The sequence below is a fragment of the Acomys minous genome (genome assembly GCF_964271855.1).
Source record: "Acomys minous genome assembly, chromosome: 5".
NCBI classification, from domain to species: domain Eukaryota; kingdom Metazoa; phylum Chordata; class Mammalia; order Rodentia; family Muridae; genus Acomys; species Acomys minous.
The window spans coordinates 86,692,878-86,718,456 of record NC_140494.1 but is presented as its reverse complement, the minus strand read 5'-3'; the positions used below and the strand labels follow the sequence as shown (position 1 = coordinate 86,718,456).

At 43.6% G+C, this 25,579-nt stretch overlaps 1 protein-coding gene across 1 annotated transcript in view; it reads right to left on the bottom strand.

Moving 5' to 3' along the window:
* The window catches only part of NPSR1 (neuropeptide S receptor 1), a 196,337-nt gene that overhangs the window by 8,155 nt on the left and 162,603 nt on the right, over window positions 1–25,579 (bottom strand). Inside the window, exons 4-6 of the mRNA XM_084781551.1 lie at window positions 19,841–19,934; window positions 17,405–17,606; window positions 8,196–8,272 (exon numbers count right to left, since the gene is read on the bottom strand). Coding sequence (XP_084637677.1) covers window positions 8,196–8,272; window positions 17,405–17,606; window positions 19,841–19,934 — 373 coding nt within the window. The remainder of the gene's footprint in view (window positions 1–8,195; window positions 8,273–17,404; window positions 17,607–19,840; window positions 19,935–25,579) is intronic.

Sequence of the window (25,579 nt, the reverse complement as noted above, 5' to 3'; positions counted from 1 at the left end):
AGATCGACCAAAAAGGACCAGATAGAGCTCTTTTTCTTTTTTTCTAGAAACATTTTAAAAGAAATATAACAATCCCCACGAGGATGGATGAGATCACAGAGACACCGCACAACATGGACAAAGGAGAGAGTAATTTCCTGCCCATTCCATTCCAGGAGGTGTGCTGGGAAGTCATGAAAGGGTGTGGTTACCTTCACGTAAACTCTAACCAGCGAGAGGAATTCCAAAAGTAAAGAGGTAAGGATGGGCAGGGGGCTGGGGAACCAGAAGCTGTGACATCAAGCAAGAAGGAGGAGGATGTGCTTTTGTTTTGATGTTGCCTAAGGTTGTGTGAGATTTAGAGTGGAGGGTACCATTGAAGACAAATCAGGAAGACTCTGGGCTTCTCCTAAATGCTTTGCTTACTGAGTGCTACTTAGCATTTTTACAATGTGGCTATTTCTGCATCGGAATTGATGATGCTATTACTAATGAATGGGTTTTATAGGTACAAAGAACTAAATGCTGGCTGTGATCATTCTTACTTCTTCAGGTTGGGTCTTTAAATTATTCTCCATATTTCTCAGAACCACAGAACCTTAGCAGTCTAGGATAGGCACTCCAGAGTCCTTCCACGGCAATGATTCTTATGAGGCGTGCTTTTTACCTTGCAAGGACTTTGGAAATTTCTGGTTCTAGTTTTCTAGTTTAGGTTGACACAAGTGTTCTTGTGTAGGAGTGGGAGCACTGTTAAAGCAAGTAGAGGCCAGAGAGTCTTTTAGGTATCCTCTAAGGCCCAGGCTAGCCTGCTCCCATGAAGAAGTAACAGTTCATATTTCTGTAGTTGCTAAGGGTAAAAGCCCACATCTCCAGGGTGGTATCACAGGAAGGATGCAGGCCTCGGTGCAGACCTGAACAAATCCTTCCCCTCCACCAGTGACTAGATGGTTGGGTAAGTGGCCTAAAGTTCCAGCCTTGGTGTCCTAATTTGGAAAATAATATTTAGCTTGCTGAGGTACTGTGAAGACATTCTGAGTGTCAGGCTCTATGCTGACATGTCAGTTACCTTGCCACTTGGAATGAACTAAGTTTTAACAGTGTTTAGGGATGAGTGTGATCTGTCTTTGTAAAAGAAAACTGACAGTATTACTACCTAGATAGTCCGTTGTACAATGACGTGGCCATAGACAGCAGGAAATTATCAGGGTCAGATTATCTCCACAGGGGCAAGGAGAGATGATAGCAGATCAAATTATATCCTTTCGAAGTGTCCCCACATGCTGGCCCAAGGTAACAGCTGGTCCCTAAACAGTGTGGCTTTGAAAACTTAATTTGTCTTTCAGAAAAGTTTTTGAGAATGACATTTGCGCTCTGAAATCTTTTAAAATGGAAAATCTCACCACTTTCCACAGGGTGACTAAATGACAATACCATCAACTCCCTGCCCTCTGGATCTCCCAAAGAGATCAGTGAAAAATCATCTTTAATGTGACCACTCCAGGCAACGCAAAGCCTCCAGCTCCAAAGGCTGCTCTTCAAAGAGAGCTGAGTTACAGAATGCAGGTAATTCTCCTTTATTGGGAGATAAAAGGATTATTTCTACTCCGGACTTGGCACTGTGCTGTACTGAAAACAGTGAAATTCAGCTGTCGTCGGATGAATGGCTTAGGAAGCTGAGAGGCAGCAGGCTCGTTAGATCTGCGCCTGGAAACACCACGCTTGCCAACACTGCCTTAGTTCCAAGGGGCGGCTGGAGCCAGGTCAGTCCAGAGAGTTGGTCTCCAAGGGGTTGGCTCCAGTTTTTCACCTTCCCAAGGACTCACGCTCCTTTCAAGACCTCGTTATTTCTTATGTGTGTGGTTATGCGATTATGTAACTAGTATTGCAGAGAACAGAACCTGAATGGCCGACGTGTTTGTGTGTGTGTGTGTGTGTGTGTGTGTGTGTGTGTGTGTGTGTGTATGAAGCAGCCAGGGGGCATCTTTGTGGGGTTGGTTTTCTCCTTCTGCCTTTTCAGGGGCTCCACGGATTCAACCCAGGCTTGAGCAGAAAGCACCTTTATCCAGAATCCCAGAATCCCATTCTCTATGTAGACCCAGCACCTGGATCCGGGGACTGGTCCCCTGGAACTTTAAATCAAAGTGAATTTTCCTCCTGTTAAATTTCCAGATTTCCTCCCGGGACCTGGAATATGTGCAGGTAAATTGCTCTGAAACAAGGCAGTCTATCAGGAGAGACATTAGAAAACAAGTATGTTTCATGTGTAGAAATTTTATGTATTTCAGGTTCATTTTTTAAAAAAATATTTTGAAGTTTTTGAAACTTATTAATTTTGATCAATGAGAACTTTTTATCCACAAATATAACCTACTTGCCCCTGGAGTTTATCAGTTAATTTTTATTTTTAATCATATTAGGAGTCCTTTGCTCAATTATGGGATGGGCCATTTCCTTCCCAGGATCCTGTGGTGCTAATTTTTTGGGCAAACACAAGAGCACATCTCAGATCGTCTCCACATCGTCCTGGACACTACTTCCCCGGGGCCACCATGTTATCCTGACCAGGTCTGGATCCTTGCTGCTGGTCTGGGCAGCCCTGCTGTTCCACCTCACCCACTATTGCCAGACACCACCCCTATGGAGAGCCTCTGGCTTAGGCGCCATCTGTACAACAGCTGCAGCCTCTTTAGAAACACCCTCATGAGCTCTCTGAAGATGTCCGTGCTCCTGTGCAACCTCCCTGCTCTCTCCTTCAAGACTCTTCCATTCAATCCCAGGGTTTCAGATGGGTCAGCATCACTGCCCTTCCCTAGGCACCTGCTCTCAATCTTCTGCTACTCGGAGGCAAGCTGTGGCTTCCCCGGTCTGGGCTCTGGGTTCTGCTGTCCACAGGGGCCTGAGCAGAGCTGATGAAGCTTTTAGGACTTTCCCGCCCCTTGAGCTTCACAGCCAGCATTTCCCCCTCCATGACCACAAGTAAGGAGTGCTATTATTTCAGAATGTTCCCGTCGATGCCAAATTTACATAGCCCTTTGACCTTAAAGCCCAGGAGAACTTCCTGCCCCTTTCTTGTCTTGAGGTGTGCCTGCTCACACCATCAGCTTGCTTCCTTGTCTGACCCTTCAAGATGAAAGCATTTTGAAGCTTTTTCTCTGGCGGTTTTTAATTTTAGTACTAACAGGAGGTAGCAACAGGGTCTGAGGGAGTGTCAACAAATTCACTTCTTAGTTGTTTTCTACTCTACACTCCAATTCAGGCAAAAATCTCAGCTCCAAGGAATTCATAATTTTTCTGGCCTTCCTAGGTGCTGGGCATGCTTGTAATGCACATACATGCATGCAGGGAAATACTCATAGACATAAAATTAAAATGAACAAATATTTTTTTAAAACCCTCTGGTTTGTTGAGGCTACTCATGTTTTAGAGTTTATATAGCCCTGGAGTTCCCTTCCCATAACTGAAGCAGACATTCATATCGTGTATAGAAGCTGTCTTACTAGAAACACAAAACACAGGCCACTGAGAAGCATTTTGCCCCTGTGGCTTATTGGTTAAATGTTTTTTTATACTGCATCATGCATCCTTTACTCAACTATGGGATGAACACAGGCAGGTGGTGAGTGACCGGAAGATGGTGATATGTTTGCTGGATGTGCCACATGTGGAGCCAGTGTGCCTACCCTGTCAGATGATAGAAATGAACGTGATTAACTATAATGTTAAGAGCATATTACATTGATCGTTTTTGTATTGATTTGTTACCAGCCACACTTAGAAAAGAGCTGGAAAAAAGAAATGAGCTTAGATCAGAGACGCTTGGCTTAACAAGGATTATAAAGGAGTTAGAGAAAGTCTCCAAATTTCTGACTTTATAGATTTGTAAATACCAACAGCTTCTGGTCTGCACTGGCTATGTTTCTTGTGTGGGCCATTGTGAAGTGAAAATACAACGCAACCTTAAATCAATCAGGGGCCCCTTCTAAGTGTGTGCAGATCCCAACAAGAACCGCCTAGTTCCCAGATGAAGCTATTGACACCAGAGGTTGTAACCAGGAAATACCCTTTTAAAGGTTTATACTTGAGACAATAATCAAAGCAAGGATGTGGCTTCCTACTTGCTGCCTCAGCTGGTCTCCACTGTGAGGAGAGATGGGGACTAGGAAGGGAAGAAAGGGAAGATCTGATGAGATTGGGTCTTGGTCATGACTGACAGGATGTGGGACAGACCAGAAGCAGGCAGACCAGCAGCCTGATGCACATATGAAGAATGCTACAGCCAAGCAAAGAGGAAACTATGAGATTCGTCTGCATGCAGCCCTTAGAATGATCAGATCATCTTAACAAATCAATTCCGTTGGTGGACAGTTGGTTCCACTGGAGAATTAAACTCACATCTCTCTAATTCCTGATGGAGCTGAGGGTCTGGCTTTCCTATCTGATAAACGCCTGTTCATGTTTTGCTGAGTGTTAGCATGTGGCTGTTCTTTGTTTGTTTTAATTGACCTTAAGTGTCCTTCTTGCATTCTGTATACTCACATTTTTCTGGGCACATGTGTTCCAAATAGTTTCTCCTCAAGCACTCAGATTGCTTTTTAAAGCGCTAAGAGATTCAAACTAATGCACTTTCATTTGCAATTTAATGTACCACATATCTTGTCTTATAATTCTTTTATTTTCCAGTGTCATAAAGATGGTATCTTACTTTTGTTTGAAAAGTAAAGAAACATTTTTACATATAAGACTCTAATTTCCCTGGAATTATGTTTTGTCTGTGGATGGAAGTAAAGTTTTATTTTTTACCCAATGATCTTCTGACATATATCAAGTTCTTATGTGTATTTGGATCTGTTTGAGGAACATATTATTTCCTACTGTTATCTATTTTATGTCAAGGACACTCTATTAACAACTTTGACTTTACAATGAACTCATGTTTGAAACCAAAAAAACTTTTCTACTTTGTTCTACTTTTCCAGGAATAGTTTGAATTTTCTAAGCTCTTGAATTTTCCTATCTGTCTTAAAAACATCTACCAGCCTCAACAAAACAGAGTTTTGCAAATCAGCTGGGGCAAGCCAACATGTTAACGACATGGAATTGTGCTAGCTACAAACTTCCACAATAGTCATTTGCTTATATCTTTGCATTTTTCTTGCATGCATTTTGTTAGCCATATCTATGTGTAGAAAGGTGTCTTGTCTGTCCTCAGTTACTGAGGGGGCTGGTGCTGAGAGAACTTACTGGGCTCATCATAGCAGAATGTTAACTTAGTTCCTGATCTGAAGGTGTTGTTTCTCTGCCTCATTCTGCCTCATAGAATTTGAACCTTGTAGTTTGGTACAGTAGAGACCACATCACACCAGTGGAGCCATGATGGTGAGATCCATTTCTCTCCAGAATTGTTATAGTCTGTCCATCTCATGGCTTTCCCTCTCTAATCTCCTCTCCTCATGCAGTAAATGCCCTCACCATAAGATGTAGCTTCTCCTAGAATTCAAACCCATGAGGCTGTGAGAGCTAATGTTTGAGGTCTATGCCATCTGCTTGTGGGAGTCTTCGGGTCATTTATGAAGCTGTTCCTCTTTTTTTTTTTCCTTTACGTCAGCCTCTGAGTGAGAGAAAGTAAACATGCTTGTCAGAGAGAAGAAGGGCTCCACACTAAGGATGACTTCGACTTGGCAGGCAGTGTTTACAAAGTGAGCTTCTGTTCACACTAATCTGAGCCAATGTACCTTGCTGATGAGCAGTGATCCTGGCATGACAACACCACTGGAGATCGCATTACCAGCCAGCTCCTGAGCTTCTTGGCTGCTGTGACACATGGGATGTCAAGGAAAGTCCACTGATGAATAAAATACTAACAGGAGATGATACTCTGAGAATAGCAGCTGGCCTCCTTCCAGAAGGAGGTCACAGATGGTGACAAACTAAACACAGGTGCAATGAAGACTCAAAATTATATTAAGTGGTAAAAATTGACAGTAGCCATTTCTGATTTAGGAAAAGGCAATGCTATGCATATTAGTGGCTTTGTACTGATTCAGTACTGGAGGTTGGGGAAGTCCAATGTTGTGACTAGAAAATAAAAATAGGAGGGGGGGAGAGGCAGAGAAGAGGCAGAGAGCTTGCTACTGTGATTGGGAAGCCCACCTTAGATCACCTCAGATCTCTGGCTGTATGTGCCTTGCTCCCTTTTCTGAATGGTGAACTCATGAAAAATGAGGTAAGCTTCCCAGTAGCTCACTGGGCAAGGAGTGCAGACAGAAGAAGAATTGTTTGGGGTGAGGAAGGGAGGGTAAGATCTCAGAGGGGAAGGCAGAGAGCACACAAGCCTTCTGCAACGTGCAGAAGTCACAAGATGGAGAATCGAAGTCTGGAAGAACAACAGGACCCCAAGTACCTCAACTAAAGCAAATACATATACACACATGGGCCTGGGGGCTGATCCAGGGGAGTAGCATGCATAATATGCTGGACCAAAGACCTTGGGTTCGGATTTTTTAATAAAAACGGGTTTTGTTTTATTCATTTTTGGTTTCCCCCCAAATTGGACCTGTTGTTAAAGTCATTTATCACTTCTCTTTCTATAATTTTCTTCCTCGTGGGAGGTGGCTGAGCTTAAGGGGAAAACGATAGGTGTTCTCATCAGTCACATGCCCTTGGATCCTGGCCTTGTCATCATGTGCTACACAGAGAAACAGCAAGGCGCCTCGCTCTTGAGCTTGTTTGTTATCTGAAGAACACCACCTTGGAAGTTCGGTGGGGATTAGAGCGATAACAAATGGAAGGATGTCTGTCCGCTGGCCAACAGCAGATGCTCTGCCTCTCCCTCTGCCCTGTCTGTGTCACTGGGACACAGGGCCTGAGATTCGTGCCCATTGCCTTTCCTGTTGCTGGCTCACAGGAGAACACAGAAGCACCACCTACCACCTGCACTGAGACAAAAATGCCAAGATTCACATTCCTCTCCGCGTTCTCTAAGGAAAGAAACAGGCTCACGCCGGATAAACCTCTCAGCCATCTCCTATCTCATGGGAAAAGAAAGCTTCTACTGTGATATGCCGAGCTCCAGCTATGGCTGATGCAGATTTAGGGAGCCCAAGTCGAAACATAGATTTAGACAGAGTCTAATGCAGCTACTCCTTTAACTCCCTGGAGCCCAGGAAGGTTGTATGACTTTGTAAGGTGTCATAGTTCCCAGTGCTAGATCTGGAGCAGAAGCCAACTTCTTCCAGAGTTTTGTATAGTTGTTTGTGGTCCTTGTCTGAGTACAGATGTGTGTGTGTGTGTGTGTGTGTGTGTGTGTGTGTGTGTGTGTGTGTTATAGTGTATATGAGTCTTGGTGTGTGAACATTTGTAGCTATTTTGTGTGTGTGAGCCTGCGGGACATGCATGTGTTGACATAAGGGATTGGAGTTGCATCAGACCAAAGCAGAGTCATCTTTTCTACATTCTGTCACATTATAGAAAAACCAGAAACCTTTCTTCTTTCTGGGCATCGGTTTGCTTTGCTTACTCCAACATAACCTAAGCAGGCCTGGCACTCCTTCCTGGGAATCAGGGCCACATCCAGGTCTCACAGAGCTGGGTAGAGGTGCCATGCAACTAAGTTCAGTGAAATGGAACTTAGGGAAGAGTCCTAGAGGGCTGTCTCCATGTCGGTCTTGTTTGGGGGTAGCATGGCAAGAAAAACATATGGGCTAAGCCATGCTTGATTTATGGCTTAAGAGCATCCTGTGGTCAGATGGCAGAGTCACCTATTTCTAATTCAAGCCAAACAGGTTCGGTAGATGTGCTGTGCCCCTAATCTTCTTCCTGCCTGGCATACAGCTGCCTCAAAAGCTGTTGTAAAGGACGATGTTTGTACAGTTGGATAAGCCCAAAGTAGCCTCTTCCTTCCCTCATGTATTTTTTATTTGCATCTTACTTATTTATTCAGCTCTCTAGAGTCCACTTTCCCTTTCTACTGTAGTGAATTCTGGGTGTTGAATTCAGGTCCTGGGCAACAAGTGCCCTTATATCCTTAACCATCTCACCAGCCCTCTCCCACAGTTTTCAGGGAGGCCAAGTAAAAGACAGAGTCCTATGGGAAGATTTTTTTGGGGTCTGTTCCATTATTGGTCTGTGGATCCAGGCAGCTCCACCCCATACTTCCAGACAGAGAGCCGATCTGTAGGAGATAGCTTAGTGGAGAGTTGGAAAACTCAGAACCTTACCTGAGCAGTTGGAAATCACCGTCTCATGGGCTTTGCTTTTAATCCAAATAGTTCGGATCACAAGGCCATAAATGACACTGCAGAAAGAACCACAGAGAACATTAACACGGCTGATAAGTCCCCAGCGTGAGGATTCAGAAAGCTTACCACTGCTATTTCCCCTCTGGAAAGGTATAGTGGGAGAGGTTGCAACCATCCCTGACAACTATGCTTGCTGATACTGAAGGTAACCTAAGATTGAGTTCATAGAGCTGCTGGTGTCTTAAATAAGCAGATGAAAATCTGGAGGGGTTAAATAACCCAGGTATTCAGAAGTACAGTGTTGATTATAATTCAAACGTAGCCTTTGGAAGTAGGGATCATTTACTACACATGTGCTATTTGGTTTTAGTTAATCTTTCTGTGTGTGTGTGTGCATGTGTGTGTGTGTGTGTGTGTGTGCGTGTGTGTGTGTGTGTGTGTGTGTGTGTGTGTGTGTGTTATGTAGAGGCCTGTGGTTGACATCAGGAGTCATCCCCTATGATTCTCTTCTACCTTTTTAGTCAAGTTTGGTCTCTTAATCCCAAATTAAGACTGGCCATCTTGCTTTTGAGATCCCCTGTCCTCTGCCTTCCTTCCAAGTCTGGAGTTATACAGGGATCTTACAGATGCTAGGAAAATGTTCACTCTGTAGCCCAGACTGGCTTCAAGCTCATAGGTCTCTTGAATGCACTCCCTACTGGCCTGATTATAGGCATAGCTGCCATGCTTACCCATTCTAGAATAGCCGCTACGTCCCTCCCGTGTATTCTTGCAGTAGTGTGACCCTGTCTCCTTGAATTCAGCAGGGGTCTGGTACTTGGCCTCAGCTAAGCTTGCTGTGGTTCCTGAGGTTACACAGAATGGAGCAACTGTGCAACTGCATATTTCTCAAGGCACAGCTGCCATCAAGCCAGAAGCCCCAGGATAATTAGTTCTGCAAAAACATGAGGAGCCTTGGAAAGACCCTTCCCAAGTGTGCTGCTTCTAGTGACTTTCCACCCCTAGTTACTCCAGTGATGATCACTTTACCCAAACACAGACCAAGCTGGGTTTGTCCAGGCCCCAACACAGAGACACTATAGATTGGAAATGTTCACTGTTTCATTGCATTAGGTTTGTGATAACTTGTTACACAGTAGTTGATAACCAACATTCAGACTAAGTTGGGATTCTGTAACATAAGCCTCTTGAAATTTTGAGTGTCAGGTATGATCATATCTAAAGAGCCGAGCACAGTGCTTATCAGTGGAAGTAAGAGTATAATTTTCCTTCTTGTTTCCCGCCCCCCTCCAACTTTCTATCACACCCACTCTCCTTCCATGATGAGGTCTACGCCAGCAGAATGCTAATAACATACACGCATCAGCAAATTTTGTGTTTTCCATCTCCTTTGGTAAATTCAAAAATTTTCAACTTGTCTCAATATTACTTGACATTTAAACTTTACGGAACACTTCAACTAAAAACTTTGGGAGAAAACACAGCCTTATTTTTAAACTGCATAATCTTTCCTCTTGAGAATTGGTGGTTTAAAACAAGAGTTCCAATTTGTAGTAGCTGGCAAAGCACTAATAGATTCTAATGAGCTTTAGACTATAACTTAATTAATGACCATGTTAAAACTTTGTTTCTTATTGTTTTTTCCATTCTTCCTCTGAGAGCTCCTTTTAGTGCTCCAGGGAATGTCAGGCCTTGGGAGAGCAATCTTTTCCTTCTGATATTTTTACCCAGGGGCTCTCCTGGTGTCTATTTTTTTCTTTAAGGAAAAAAAAAATGAGAAAAGGCTAGCAGTGAGCATTTGTGGTACATGGAACAGTTGTTAGGTCAGGACTCACTTTCCAGGGAAAGAAGAAGCAAGGTGTACTAGTTGTTTTCCTAGTTATTACTAAAGGGTTGGTAAGACGCAGCTTCAGGGAAGGAGGGGTTCAGCTCAGGGTTTAAGGGGAAGGCACGGAGACCAGGAGAGCTCACCTCGGGATCAACAGCCCACATCTGGGTAGTTTAGAGATGGAACAGGAAGGTAAGTTGGGCTCTTAACCTTAAACCTCCCTTTTGTCTCCTCCCAGAACTACTTCCTCCAGCTGAGTTTCACCTGCCAAACATTTCACAATCCCTCTAAAGAGCAGGAGACCACATGAGCCTGTAAGAGATGCTGTCAGCACAACGTGAGGTCTCAACCACTGAGAGACATTACTGCTACCGGGGCAATGATAATCCCAGTACTCAACTCACCAGGAATGCAAATGTTATGGACAATATGGGATGTGTGTGATGGAAAAGTTGGAGAAGGTCTTATGAGTTAAGGTCTTGGGCCTACTTGGCCCTTTTTTTTTTTTCCTTACAGGCAAGTGGAGAGACACAAAGCCAGGCCAGCCTTGACAGTTAGCTGGATGATGGACGCACTGCATGTGTATCCTTGTCATTTACTGTTCCAGCCAAACTACTTAGGAGCAGAAATTCCTCATCAGAAATTTCTTCTTATTAATTTCTCCTTTCTCATTTTTTTTCGTCTAATTAGTGAGCAAGTGCGGCAGGCTGTCTGTCCCTTCAAGATGACTGCAGAATCCGCACCTTCCTTCTGATCTCTTCAGTGTTAGTACAAATCTTTGTAATCTCTTTTTTTTTTATTTTGAAAAATTCTTTTACTGTGATTAAAATGTACACAGATTCCATTTTAATCTGTCTAGTTAAATTGTCCTGTAGCGATAGGTGTAGCCGAACTGCTGTACTGGCAGCTGTAGAACTTATCATCTTCTCCGCTATCTGTTTCTGTTCTGTTGAAGTGAGGAGATGTCAGGACCAGGGCAACTCTTATGAAATGAAGCATTTAACCAGGGGCTTGCAGATAGATAGATAGATAGATAGATAGATAGATAGGTAGATAAAGCCCACTCCCTAGTCACACATCTCCCCCAACAAGAGCACACTTCCTAGGCTTTCCCAAACAGTTCCACTAACTGGGACCAAGCTTAGGAGCCCATGGAGGTCATTCTCATCTGCCAAACACTGCAGCTATCCAACAAAAGAAGGCAATGTTTCATAAATTTGCCTATTTTCCCTTTGTGGAGGCATGCTAACCTCCCCAACTTTAGTCCGTGTGTTCCTGAAACACATGGACCTTCTACCCTCTTTCCCGGTGATATCATAATCCTTAAACACTTCCATTCTGCTGCTGTAGCCGGAGACCAAGGCACCATTAGTGATGGTGATGCAGGGCAGACAGCTGCTCTTTAGCTTTACTCCTGGCCCCACTGAGCAAGTCCATTCTAGTGAGATGCTATCACTGCCATGGCTTCAAATCTTCTCACTATTTTCTCATTTCCTTCCATCCTCCTGCCTCTCACCACCTCATTGCTTCTTGGCATATCTTTGTCTTGGGTTTTTCTCAGCTAACAGGAGCAGGTCAACCGAATGAATGTGGACCCCACTTTCCTGAACAGTGGACTCTGGTAAGAGTAAGTTGCAGACTTTTCCATCCCTCCTTGTTTTGTTCCCGGGATACACTTTCTCTTTCGCCTGTTTGTAGCCCACCACTCTCTGCATGCTACTTTGCAGTGAAACACTTCTACTTGCCCTGTTCCCCTTCTCTTCCTTGGAACACCCTGCTGGAAAAACACAGGCTCTGTAGAGATTGGCTGTGGCAGCCCTGTGCTGATGACCATGTAGCCTAGATACAGTCCAAGGAGAGGCAGTCTTTGATGTTTTGAAGGCAACTTCTCTCCTGTCCTGGAGACTTAAGCCTCTTGGAAACATGAAAACTGAAGAATTTCTCTGCTTGAGAGCATCCTTGTCCTGTAACTGTCTACTTTACATCCTGAACTCATAGAGGGCAATAAACAGCCCAGTCTCCTTTATGCAATGTGGAGTCGGATTGGAGAAGTTAAGCCATTAGAGCCAGGCTTGCAGGTCCGTCTCTGGATGATGCCAGGGATAGATCATGTGCTTTCATTGTGGATCAGAAGGATGAGAAACAGCCAGATAAATACACAGAGTTTGTGAGTTCACAGGTTGGCTCTACACTGAAACAGCAGAAACTCTGGGTTCCCAGGACAGCAGCAAAGTGAAAGACTTGATTACACGTCCCACTGTTTTGACTTGGTTCAATATATAGCATTTGTTTCCAATTGTGCAAATAAATGGAAGAAATAAGTACATATAAATGCTTGCTTAGCCCCAGGAGAGTCCTGGATTGGCACAGAGCAACAAGTGCTTGTCAGTGCTTTTGTGGATGAAAAGTTGACTGCCGGAAGATCTCTATTTTGTTTTTATTTCATACTCACATGTCCTCATGGAAAGGTAAAAGAAATGTAGCATCTTTTCTATAAAAGGGCTATGTAAGACAAAACTCCATTTAAAAATTATTGTAAAGAAACCACTTGGCAGAAATTCAAATTCCTCCAGGGTCAGCTCTTCCTGAGATCAAACTATGTGTCCAGAGTTTCATCTGGTGCTTGGAATTGTATTTGTGTATCAGCTGTACCATTGCAAATTAGCCAGTAGTGCAACAATGTGAGGCTGAACTCTGACCACTGAGAGTGATGCACAGGGTTCTCTTTGCGTTAGGGATAAAGCATAGACAGATGCCCACTGGGTGCGCTTCTCTGCTGGATTTCATGTAGTTAAACCCTTTATGCAGAAATAAAACCTACCTTGTGAAAAATGCTGTGGTACCTGCCAGGCAATTTTATTTAAATTGGTCTGTCCTGAGAAAGTTCTGGAAAGGGCTGCTCTGTTAATATTTAGCATGTGCTTACTTATGCTTATTTACATGTTTTCCTGAACTCAAACAGCCTTACTTGGATCACTGCTTTCTTTGTTACATTTGTGTATAAAAGTGCACTGGGACTGAAGTAACGTTGTCTGTAGTAGCAGACCATAGTCTGACCTATTCTTTTGGTCCTTAGATCCTTGGACTAGCAGACAAGAGTTGCATAGGTTGGCTGAAAAGTCACCACTGAGCAGAAGAAAGTCACTCAACTCCCACAGTGGTGCCAATGAAGTCTAGTGACACCAAGTACTAAGAGTTTCATATCCAGAAGATTGCCCATTGGAGCAAACTACAGAGCAATCGGAACTGGCTCATAGAGTTGAGATATTATAAATATGTCATAACTGCAAATTCAAAGGTACGGCTGGCCAAACGTTAAAGTCCCCATCCCTTCGGTAGCTCTCAGACTTCTCTTTAGTGCAGGCTCTTAATGCCAGTTGTGCATCAACCCAGAGATGAAGGGAGCAGAGATGACCTCGTTCTCAGACTTCTTCTTAAAAATTGGAGTTGGTTTTTTTTTTTTTTCCTGAAGACATTCACCTCTTTGGTCTGATCTGGGTCACCCAGCCATTCCTGAGCCATTTGATGCCAAGGCGAGGGTCAGCTAGGAGAATCTAGGAATAGAAGTGGAAGTAATTTGACATTCCACAGAAATATCTACTCGCTAGTTCATGTGAACTAGTGAGCATGTCTTTGTTTGTTTTGTTGTGTTCCAAACAGGACAGTTTCACTACCTGTTAGAGTGTAGTCGTTAGGGTGTCACTTCCTTTCCTGATGTGATAGGTTGACTCAGGCCCTAGCATTCTCCTTGGCCTTAGGCCTCATGTTATGACAAGTGCTGGTCAGGTGTCTGAGGCCCTTTTAACCACCATAGCCTTGTACTCCACAAGAGACTGCCTTACCATGGGGCTTCCCCACAGTCTGAGCCCAAGAGAAATGAATGGATTTTTTTTCCACACAGCACAAATCTGTGCTCCGTAACTAACACGCATTTTCCTACTCCTACCTTTGCAATTGTGACCATGGATCTTGCCTGCCTATACCTTTGTCTCTGAGAGAGAAAATAATAGGAAGGTAAGAAATCAATTAGGTCACAAGAAAATAAGTGCAGCGAAAGCAGAAGAATTTCACTAGGGCAAACAACCCCAGTGGAACAAAAAGACAGCTCCACAGTGAACTTTGAAAAGACAGGAGTTGTGTTGACCTAGAAAAGCAGCGTGCTGTTGTCACTGCTGTCAGTCACGGTGACTTCAAGCCTTGGGGACTGCTTTAGTTGGTGCTGGAATGTGACATCTTTCTTCATGTACAGCTCTCAAGAGAGTTTGCTTCTGGTGATACCTCACTTTCTCCTTGCTTCTTCCCTTCCATATATACTAACAGGTGGACTAACATATGCCCCAAACTGATGTAGACATGAAAAATTTCACATTAGAAGCACACATGTGAAATATGAAGTGTGTGTGTGTGTGTGTGTGTGTGTGTGTGTGTGTGTGTGTGTGTGTGTGTTATAGTGACAGGGAAAAAGTATCATACTTTTGTTTCTATTCAGCATGACTGACTGAAGAGTCATGAACGTGACAACCAAAGTGAGTGAACACCATCGAGTTGTTTCTTAATTTAGGTAAGCTTGCAATTATGACTTTATTTAACCTTATATAAAAGAGGTATCAACAACAGATTCAAGTTGGGGGAGGGGTCAGAGTAAAAAAAAAGAAAAGAAGGAAGAAGAGGAAGAGAGAGACAGAGAGAAACAGACAGACAGACACACACACACACACACACACACACAGAGAGAGAGAGAGAGAGAGAGAGAGAGAGAGAGAGAGAGAGAGAGAGAGAGAGAAAGAGAGAGAGAGAGACAGACAGACAGAGAGACAGAGAGATGGAGAGAAACAGAGACAGAGACAGAGAGGGAGGCCAGGCAGTGCAGTGTGTGCTTGCCCTTGGTTCAAGAGATAGAGGAAGCCTTGTCTCCCCCAAGAGAGAAGCTGCTCCTGGCTTAGAAAGGAGCAAAGCTGATGGCTGACCTTCTGGCTTCCTGTCAGACAGGAAATGCTTCCAAGACGCTCAAGGACATGGAAGGTCACCAGCAGCTAGGAAGCAGACACAATTCTAATGGAGGCCCTGCAATGGATGGTGGGAGCTGGGTGAAACTCCCCTTTGAAACTATTTCCCAAACAAATTAAGCCTTGGCTTTTCTTCCCTTTAATTAATCAATTAATTTCTTCACTTTACATATCCATTGCAGCCCTCTCTCCTCTCCTCCAGTCCCACCCTAATCTGCCTTTCAAGCCCAGTCACTGCTACTGTCATCTTTAGCTTCCTTTTAGCTTAAGACACCCTTGAGAAAATGTCACAGCTGGGGGGTGATAGCTTGCATTCCTCCCAGCTATAGAGTTTCAGGAGACCAAAGATGCACTGAACAACAAAGCAGGCAGTCCAGAGGAGCAATCCTACTGCAAAAAGCAGCCAAATGAAAGTGGAAAAAGAAATCTCAGTCACAGATCCTCAGACAAATCTGCCAGGAAATGGCCAAGGAGAGCTAGCTGTGTGGGTCTCCAGCTGAGGCCACCTGCCTGGTAAGTGGGCACTTAAAAGGCGTGGCTTAGTGAAGGATGGGAAATCAATCAGGAGTTAAGCCCCACCCACTCCCAGCCTCTGGAATCTCTGCCTCAGTTGCTGAGCCCAGCTCCTTATAACCCAGTCTCTCTCCTTCACTCAGTTTCTTCCAGCACTGTGGATGAGTCTTACCTCTGGCTGGCCACATCATCTTAGGCCTTTATCTTTCTATGCAGACCTCTCTCATTCAAATTGGTGCGCAGGAGGCCAGGAAGTTGAAACAAATGTGGATGCTAATTTGTCAGTCCAGCAAAGATGACTGGACAGCTACTCATCTCAGAGGAGCCAGTGACCTGACTGTCCCAGTCACTGCTACTGTTACCTTTAGTTTCTTTTTAGTGTAAGACACCCTTGAGAAAATGTCACAGCTGGAGGGTTATAGCTTGTATTCCTCTTAGCTTTGGTGTTTCAGGAGACCAAAGGTGCACTGAGCAACAAAGCAGGTGATTTTCCATAATGTCAGGAGACAGAAATAGCCAAGCCGACTGATAAGTAAAACAGATACACATTAAATTTTCCTAACTCGCGGTTTGGAAAAAAACGAAATAAAGAAATTGTATTGCCTTTCTCTGGGCTGGGAGAAGAGCCAAGAGCCCTCCACATGGTCTTTCAGAAATTACATTTGTAGAGTGTTCGTGTACATGCATCCAAAGTCCTAAAGGTGCACCATCTCCGACCTGGAAATCTTCCTGTGAGTTCCTAGGCAACCATTAAAGGTGCATTTGCAGTTTTATTTATTTGTTTATTTATTTATTTTGCATCTGCAGTTTTAATTGGAGGATTTCTTTTGTTTGTTTTTCCTTTTACTATGCTGTGTACTACCACAACCCAAAGGCTGACCTGCCTTCCCCATGGCTTGATGTGACCCTTCCTAGCAGGTAAGGGACACCCCCAAAATGCAAGACTACCACAGCCCACATGCACACCTGTCATGGCAGTTTCTTCCGTGCGCCTCATCTACGCACGCTGGGCCACTGTTGTACTGGTGTTTTGCTCTGTAGATGAGTGAGACCCTACCTTTGACCACATTGTGGTCATCTATGGCCTCAGGACTAAGTTCCATTCTGTGACTTGGTCACCAAGGCTTTTTGCAATGAACTATGTTTCCTTCTTCTGCATCCAGCCATGGAGAGAAAGTCATTATCTATTTCTTCTTGATAGACACTGTCTGCCTGTGCACTCATTGCCTCCTCGCTATTTCTAGCCTTTAATCACCAAGGAGCTTGCTTCTTCCCTTTCCTTCACCTTCTCTTCCTGGAGTCCTTTTGTCCTTCAGTGGTGGTTTGCGAGACGTGTTAGCGATATCAATGGCCACAGTCCATAGAGTCAAGCATGTACTAATTAATATACTATTGCATTGTTTAGTTTCTAATATTTCCCAAAGCTAGTATTACAATTTGTAACACAATGTGAAAGGTTATATGATTATGGTATAGGAGAGAGGACAGGGAGTGTAATTGGACAGACCAAGATTTCACTCCCATGTAACGTTCGGTTCCTTCACCGCACTGATGCTGAGTCTTAATTTTCATAAAATGAAGTAATTTACTTCACAGGGTGGCACTGTGAAAGACAGGATCGGATCGGCCACTTGGCACCACGCATGGTGTCTGAGCACATCCTCAATCAATGTTCTCCTCTCCTAAGCCTGCCTCGGAAGAACTGGGCTGAGCCCATGACAATGTTAGATAGAGACCTGTGTCCCAACAGCTTCCCACAAGGAGATTGGAACAGTGACTGATGGATATGAAGAGGTGAAGTAGAACCCTGCTCAGGCAGGGTCCAGCGCGCTGGCCTTTACCTGATAATTGTCAGGGGGATGAAGTACACCAGAAAGGCCACGATGGTCATGTATGGGGTCCAGTAGGAGTCATCCGGCCACAGTGCCCAACACTGTACTTCACCATTGGAGAGTGTTCTTTTCCCAAATATAATCAGTGTAGGGATGGAGAACAGGAACGAGAGGCTCCAGGCTACTCCAATGAGGACTTTGGCTTGCTTCTCTGCTTAAAGAAAAGAGAAAGAGGCCTGAGCACCTCGGAACATGCTGGGGAAGCACACAGGATCCACTGTAGACACTGCTCTCTGGCCAAGAGCCACCGGGAGCTGTCAGTGTCACCAGAAGCATTAGTTTCCTCCTAAATAAGTGGGAAGCATACAGCTCCCACATGAGGGTGCAGGCCCACCTACATCCCACTGTTCCCCAACTCCAAGAAGGTTTTTATTTCACTCATTTAGCTGGCTGATACAAGTTCCTCTCTACATGTTTAATCTTGCAATTATTTAATTAGCAGCATGTCTCCTAATTCTTTCTTTCTTTCTCTTTTATTTTTTTCAATTGATGTTCTTAAGTCTTTGTCAAAATGGTCATAAAATATTAGCTTCCTGTTTGTTTGTTTAGTTGATTTTGGTACAAATCTCCACTTTTCCTTTTGCTGTTGTTCATAATTTTTATTTGTATAAATAGTTGAAGACCTTGATGCAGTGACAAATGACTTCCTTTACTGCTTCTGCTTTCAGTATGATTCCTAGAGATATCTGTCCTTAAGACGATGGGAGATTTGTCATTATATTTCCCTAGTCCTACATGTTTGAATGGCTTGCTTTTCTGGTCCAACAGGGTTTGTTTTTAATTAGTTGCAGTGAATTAATGCTTTCAACTGGCTCTAGAGCTTGTCCAATATTATGTATTAACCATTCTTTCCCAACTGATTTAAAGTGTTATGTTCTCTCTGTGTGTGCACATGTGCATGTGTGTGTGTGTATATGCAAGCACACACGCATGAGTGTTTATGCATATGTGCTATTTTGCTAACATTGGTTTCTTCAGAGTCTGAGATTATATTCATCCCTAACACATATTTTGATTCAGCATTGCTGGTACATTACTAATTATTCTTACATTCAGTTCCGCTAAAAGCCTGTAGTAGTACCAATCTCTCTGTAGTTGCTGGCTAAGGAAATTGTCACTTTATTCAAGAACAGAACAAACAAACTCATGCATAGTCAGTTAATGAAATCCCCGCAGCTCTCCCCTTTCTGTAGCGCTCCTATGACATTCTGTAGATCTATGAAAAGGTCCTGCTGACTCATTCGACTTGTCTTCTTTAGGTAGGAATTCTGTGGGATGCATTTTAAGTGCATAATTTACTTTCCCTAGTTTAGCTTTTGTCACGTCTAAAATATCCCTGATTTCCTCCTCATTTTCCTGGTGAAATTTCAGTTGCCATAGGTAGATCAGGAGGTTTGGAAGCCGTGAGGCCAGGCCTCTCTGTGTACAGAGCAGAGGGCAGCCGGCTGGTCCTATGCAGTGTTCATCACCAAAGCACTGATGGCTCCTCGGACCCCAGCAGCAGCATCTGCTTGCTGCTCCCCATGGAAGCAAAGCCTCCATCCCTCCCACCTGGTTGGAGAAGGCAGAAGACAGGCGCCAGCTGTGGTTGAGCCTCCATGCCTCAGGTCTCGAAACTTCCTGAGCTCTGCCTCTCCCTCTGCATCCATGCACTGGATGTCAAGAAGCATTCCAGGACCTGAAGAGATGGCTCAGTGGTTAAGAGCACTGACTGCTCTTCCAGAGGTCCTGAGTTCAATTTCCTGCAACCACATGGTGGCTCACAACCACCTATAACGTGATCTGATGCCCTCTTCTGGCCTGCAAGTGTACATGCAGGCAGAGCACTGTGTACAAATATACAAATAAACGTTAAAAAAAAAAAAAGCATTCTAAGCTCCGTTTCCTGCCATGAGCATCAGCTGGCTTGTTACTGGCTGCCTACTTTTCTCTTTCAGCGATCCTGGACTAAAGAGCCATTCATTCGTTTTCAATAAATTAAAAGGTTTATTTTTTCAGTTTTGTGGTTTGGGGGTAAGAAGGGACAGGTGTTTGTTTCTTGAAAAGGAAGAGCTTGAGGAGACAGTACTTACCTCATTGTCAGGGTGTGCTTGCTGGCTGTGCTGAAAGGAAGAGAGTGAAAGCTCTGGCCCTGAGGTGAACAGGCACAGCATGGAGCCACCTAGCGCTTCCTCTATGCTGTAGGGAGCTGGTAGCTTTCCCCTGGCACCCAAACTTTCTTTCTACATTTTTGGACATTCTGACCCATTAGGCAGCAGAGGAAGAGGAGAAAAAGAGATTAGAAAGAAAAAAGGGTGTGGTTGGGGAAAGAGAAAAACATTAGCAAATATTAGCAAAAAATGTCCCCACCTCATAAATGACCTTTATGAAAGAATGCTTGCTCACCTCCTTGAAGAAACTTCATGGGGTAAACGATGGCGTGGTATCTGTCTATGCTGAGGGACACCAGCACGTAGGTAGAGGCATAGAGCAGGACAACCTAGGATGGGAACCACAGGGCACGTGTGACTTCACACGGGAGAAGACATGCGCATAGTGTTCTCGCTACTTGGAAACCAGGGGATTGAACTTCCGGTACCAGCGAGGGTTGAGGTAGAGACGCACTGCGTGACTCTCCCTGCTGGAAGCCGATCTGGGCTTTGCCGGCCGAATCTGCACTGCTACTGGCCATAGGGTGAGGATGGTCACATCTCTTTCTATGCATTCCTGGACATTTCACACGTCAGGGTCGGTCTCTCATGACATTTGCATGGCACAGTTATCTGTAATTGACTCTTAAAGCTAAACTAATTTTCTAGAATAGCCAGAATGACATTCGAGAATAGTTAGAAACAAACAAGCAAAAAAAAGTTCATTTGCTTTTATCAGTGAGAGTAGGTGAGCGGTCAAAGAAGGGGTTCTGGTTTCCAGGTGTACACGTGCTGTTCCAGCCTTTTACCCCAACATCACCCCCAGAGAGCTCCCTGCTTCCTCCAGGCCTCCAGCTGAAAGTGGCCTAAGCTTCCGAGTGTCCCTCCTCCAACTCTCCGCTGGCTAAGCTCAGCCACACCCTCTCGATTTTCCAGGCATAGACTTAGCTGCAGTCTCTGTAGAGGAAGAAACTGGGCTGTTAGTTCACATCCTGTCTGCGAAGGGCTTCCTAGTTAGAACATAATTACGTGGAATAGATCAGAAGGTAAGATCGCAATGGAAAGTTTCTGAGTAACCTGAAGACAATTTCTACAAGCCAGTGCAATGTCTCTTTTGGTGGTCAAATCTCGAGGCCATAGAAGACGACAGGAGTGCGGGGCTGAGACCCTGACTTCCCCTTTGGTGGTCACAGTCTGTTGTTCTTTCTGCAGGTTCAGACAAATATTAGTCCATCACAGCTGTGCGTCAGGTGAGAATCAAGCTATTGTACTTAAAACGGGGTCATTTGATAATGCATTTAGCAACACACCTATCCTGTGAATATCATAGCTTACCCTGATGTATGTATGTGTGTATTTATGTGTGTGTGTGTGTACACACACACACACGCATATGGATATATATATATATATATATATATATATATATATATATATATATATATATATATATATATATCCTATATTAGATTAGCCCCCGGTTGGGCAAAATCATCATATGCAGCCTATCTCTTACTATGGAGTTGGCAAGCTCCTGTGCTGCAGGGGCCATGGTGCTGATCGTGAAACCATGATTCTAAGGGGGGAACCATCATCATACACTCTAAAGACCACGCCCTGGCTCATCAGAAGTCAAGGACCACATGTGACATTCTTTATTTTATCTCTATAACATAACCATAAACGCATTCCAGCATTCATGTTGAAGGGAGAGGTTTGTAAAGAATGATCAGAGGCCTATGGCCCCCCTTGAGGGACATAAAAAGAAATTGTCTTGTGTAAAATGTAACCAAGGGAGAGACAGAGAGAGAATGGTTAAGTTTAAAGACAAGCCGAAGCATTGCCTCCTTAGAGAGAACTGATGTTTCTGTGTGTGAAACATGAATTTAGAACAGCTGAGACCGACCACACAGGGCCAAGAAGCTGGCATTAGAAAAGGACAGGAAAGCGGGAGCCAGCAGGGAGAAAGTTGTGGTGGGCAGTTTCTGAGAGTCTTAGACATCTGTTCTGTCTTCTGTGGGGTGACTGACACAGTTCAGAGTCTGGGACAGGAGGAAAAGCCACCCAAACAGATTTCCAGGGCAGAAGCAATGCTGGCAAGAAGGAGATTAACGATGAGACGCAGCCGAAGCGAGTATTTAACTTCTGAGAGGAAACACCTTCAAACATCTAGGTGCAGTTAAATAAAGTAAGGATATCGAAAAGAAATACATCTCCGATGACTGCGCTTCTCTATAAAAAGCAAAATGCCAGAGAATGCGTTCACAGTGTTTTGAAAGAAAAATTGTGATCCAAGAATTTTGTAAATTTCATTTCAGTGCCAATGCACAGAACAGCTTTTTTTGGATATGTACGAGGGAAGGAAATATAACACCCCGCATCCCCCTTCGAAGTCCTCATGAGGAAACGCCAGCTGAATAAAAAGTGTTTCAAAATCAAGAGGAAAGGGGATAAAATAACTATGCCATGCAAGGAAGGCATCAAACTACAAAATGCTTACCAGACAGTTCGGGCTGTCATGATGGGACACTCCAGGGAAGAGTCTGGGTGGTGGTGTGACGGGAGAGAGTGAAAAGAGACACCTGTTGAGTACCCACTTTGATATTTAGAGACTTTTCTGTCTGCCTTTGATAGAGGTCCATCTGAAGATGAAAGGCAAGTTACAATGAGGTAAACTTAAAAATAGAGAAAAATGAACTTCTCCGTCTTCCGTGGTTACTGTGGCAAACAGCCACAGGCGTGGTGCCTTAAACGACATCAGTTGATTCCCTCTGTATATCTGGAGACCAGACATTGGAAACAATTCTTCTAGCCCCAAATCAAGATGTTTGCAGGCTCCTTCCTCCTCCGAGACTCTAGTGGAGAATTCGGAGAATTCGTCCCCAGCGTTCCACCCCCTGTGGCCTTCATTACAATCCCTTCCTCTGTGCTGCAGTGTCTCCCTCTTCTTCCTCTGTGCTGCAGTGTCCCCCTCTCCTGCCCGTGTGTCAGATCTCTATTTTCCTCTTACGAGCGCATCTTAGGATTCCCTAAATTAATTTAGGATAATTGCATATTTCAGATTCTTAGTCACGCATGCCAATTCCTTTGCTGTCACATGCAGTGGGTAGAAGGAATAGGTTTTCAGGGCTACAGTGCAGATGTCCTGGAAGAATATTCTTTCAGCTTCCTACAATTAACAACTGCATCTGAAACAAATACTCCCAGAACAAAACTTCAAAGAGAATAGTGACAGTGAGGTACTGAAGTAATACCAGACATCGGCTCCCATTGTAAATAGAAATGGCTTAATCTCTTTCATTAAAAGAAGAACTATTTAAAACAAAACCTTCCCTATGGTCTAATTGTCTTCTGTTCAGAATAGAAATCAATAAAACCACATAAAATTGAAATTTAAAGATAGAGGACTGCTCAGAGGCATATTAAACAAGTAAAAAAAAATTTAAAGGTCTTTATTAAAATACTGCATGATACCGATCAAATTCGAAGCCAGCAGCATCCCCATGTGCCAAGGAGATTTATTCATGCTGATAAAAGATACAACACATAATGTCAGTAGAATACTGATAAATTTATATGTGATAAGTAATGTAACACCAAATTTATGTAACAAAAATGTTCAGGGATTTATAGGCAAAACAGCCTACAAAATATAAATAGGAAAAATTGAACTCCATAGTACAGAATGTAAAATATCCAGACAACATAGAAAAGTTTGGTCAGACACTAGATTCCGACAAAGAAAATTTCTTAGTGGAATCCAAAAAGTAGGACTTATTCAAGTCACATATCTCAAACAAGTGACAAAGCTAAAATAAGTAACGTTTAGAAAATACCACTCAGAGATTCAAACATCTTCATAATTAACTCAAGCAAAGAAGGAAATCACAGTACAATTATAGTTGATGCATAAATGTCAACAATGGGAACTCTACACACCAACAGCATATGGGGTGCCATTCGGAGAGCAGATGGCAGCCTGAGGACATGTCTGCCTTCTCACCACCCCACCCCCAGCTCTGACAGACATGACCCAGGAAAGGTGACATACAGGGAAATGTCTGCAAAGGGAAGTGAGATTTAGCTGCTGGAAGCAGAGTGGTTTTACTTAGGAAAATACCAGATTGCGTTCATGTAAACTACTATTCTTGGACTGACTCTAAAATCATGCACTTGGTTTTTTTTTTTTTTTTTTTAGAATGAGGTCAAGTTTACAAAATTCTAGACACAGGACAGAGAATTCCTGTGTTGCCTACATCACATCGCATACTCCCAGTTGTTAATATTTTTGCATTCATGTGGTATTAAAGTGATTGATCAGTCTCGATACGATATCAATACCTAGGGTGCACCCTGTGGGTTTAACATGGCCTGAGGACTCACATCTACCATCAGTTCTATCCATGAGAGAATCATTGGCCTCGCAGTGCCCTCTGCGTATCTTGTCATCCTTTCCTGATACAAATCCCCAGTAATTACTGAGTTAGTTTTTAACACAGCTTTGTCTTCTTGAGAATGTGACAAAGCTGAAGTCACATGATATTTGGCTGACTAGGTTGGCTCCTTCCATGTAACTTTGATTTGCTGTTTCTCCATGCAAGTCAGCAGCTTATTTTCTCATATTTTAGAAAAATATATTCATTGCCATATTACAGGAACATGACATGCTTTGTTAATCCACTGAAGTGTTGATGGACATCTTGGTTGGGACCAGGTTTTAGTGCTTATTAGAGCTGCTAAAACCACCTTTCTGCATGTGTCTGTGTGGATATAAGTTGTCCACTTAATTGCGAAACATCTGTGATCACAATTGCCCAACTGTGTAGTGAGATTATGCTTAACTTTACAAGAACCTGTCAAGCTGGTTTTCAAAGCAGCTGTCTCATTTTTAATTCTATTAACAGCGAGTGCAAGTTCTTCTTAACACACATTTGTACCAGTGTTTGGTACTGTCCATTTTTTTTTAAACTGGCTGATGTGTATAACACATGAATAGTGTGGATAGTTCTGATTTGCAACTCACTAATGAGATTATTGGTATTACATTATGTTTGTGATTCATGTTGAGTATTTTTAAAGGTGCAATATCTGTGTTTACATTTTAATATTTTATTTTTATTGCACACATCAGTATTTTACAGAACACCTTAGCGGCAACTGCAATTATTGTGACCAATTCTTTCCTATGTAGAGACCTAAGATATTAAAACTACTCTCAGTAAACAGAACTTGTGTTGTATTAGCAACTTTGTCATTTAAACATCTTTATTCAACTTTACATATATGAGTATTAGTTAATAGTTATATAGTCTATGAGATCAATCACTACACACCCACATTTGCATATCTATTTCTCAATGGGTGAGCATCGAGAACGTCTTGGTCTTCTCACCACGCCCACTGCTCACACTACCAATGGGGCTCATTCTTTCTCCTCCCTCTGGAACCCACAGCCTTCCCCCCAAATTCTGCCTGCTCCTGTTGTCAATAGGCCCATTCTCCTCTTCCCTGTGCAATCCCAAGCACGCCACCTACCCAGGTCTTCTGCTGCTAGTGTCGCTGGTTGTCTCTTCTGCTTTGCAGGACTCACACTGCTGTCTTTCCAGGAAGAGTCCTCACTCTCATCTATCTCCCTTGGGCACACTAATGCTACCATCCTGGGCCTGGTCTCAAGCTGCCCCTTGCAGCACTTTACCTCTTGCTTTTGAAAGTTGAGCCCCACCGTCCCTCCCCATAGGAACTTCAGTTCCCTCCTTCTAAAATGAGCACACCCTCCCCTCCTTCTGGCCCTTCGAGGCCACCATCCCAGGACCCTCTCAGAGTGTGTTACTTGCTTGACAGGTACAGTACTTGTCTACCTCAGCTCCTGGCATTCCATTCTCACCATCTGTGCCCCGGCTCACTGCACAGGCAAACTTCTCATTTCTTTATGCCATTTCAGTACAAGATTTATTTATATTTTTGTTGGCACAGGTGCTTTGCATGCATGCATGTC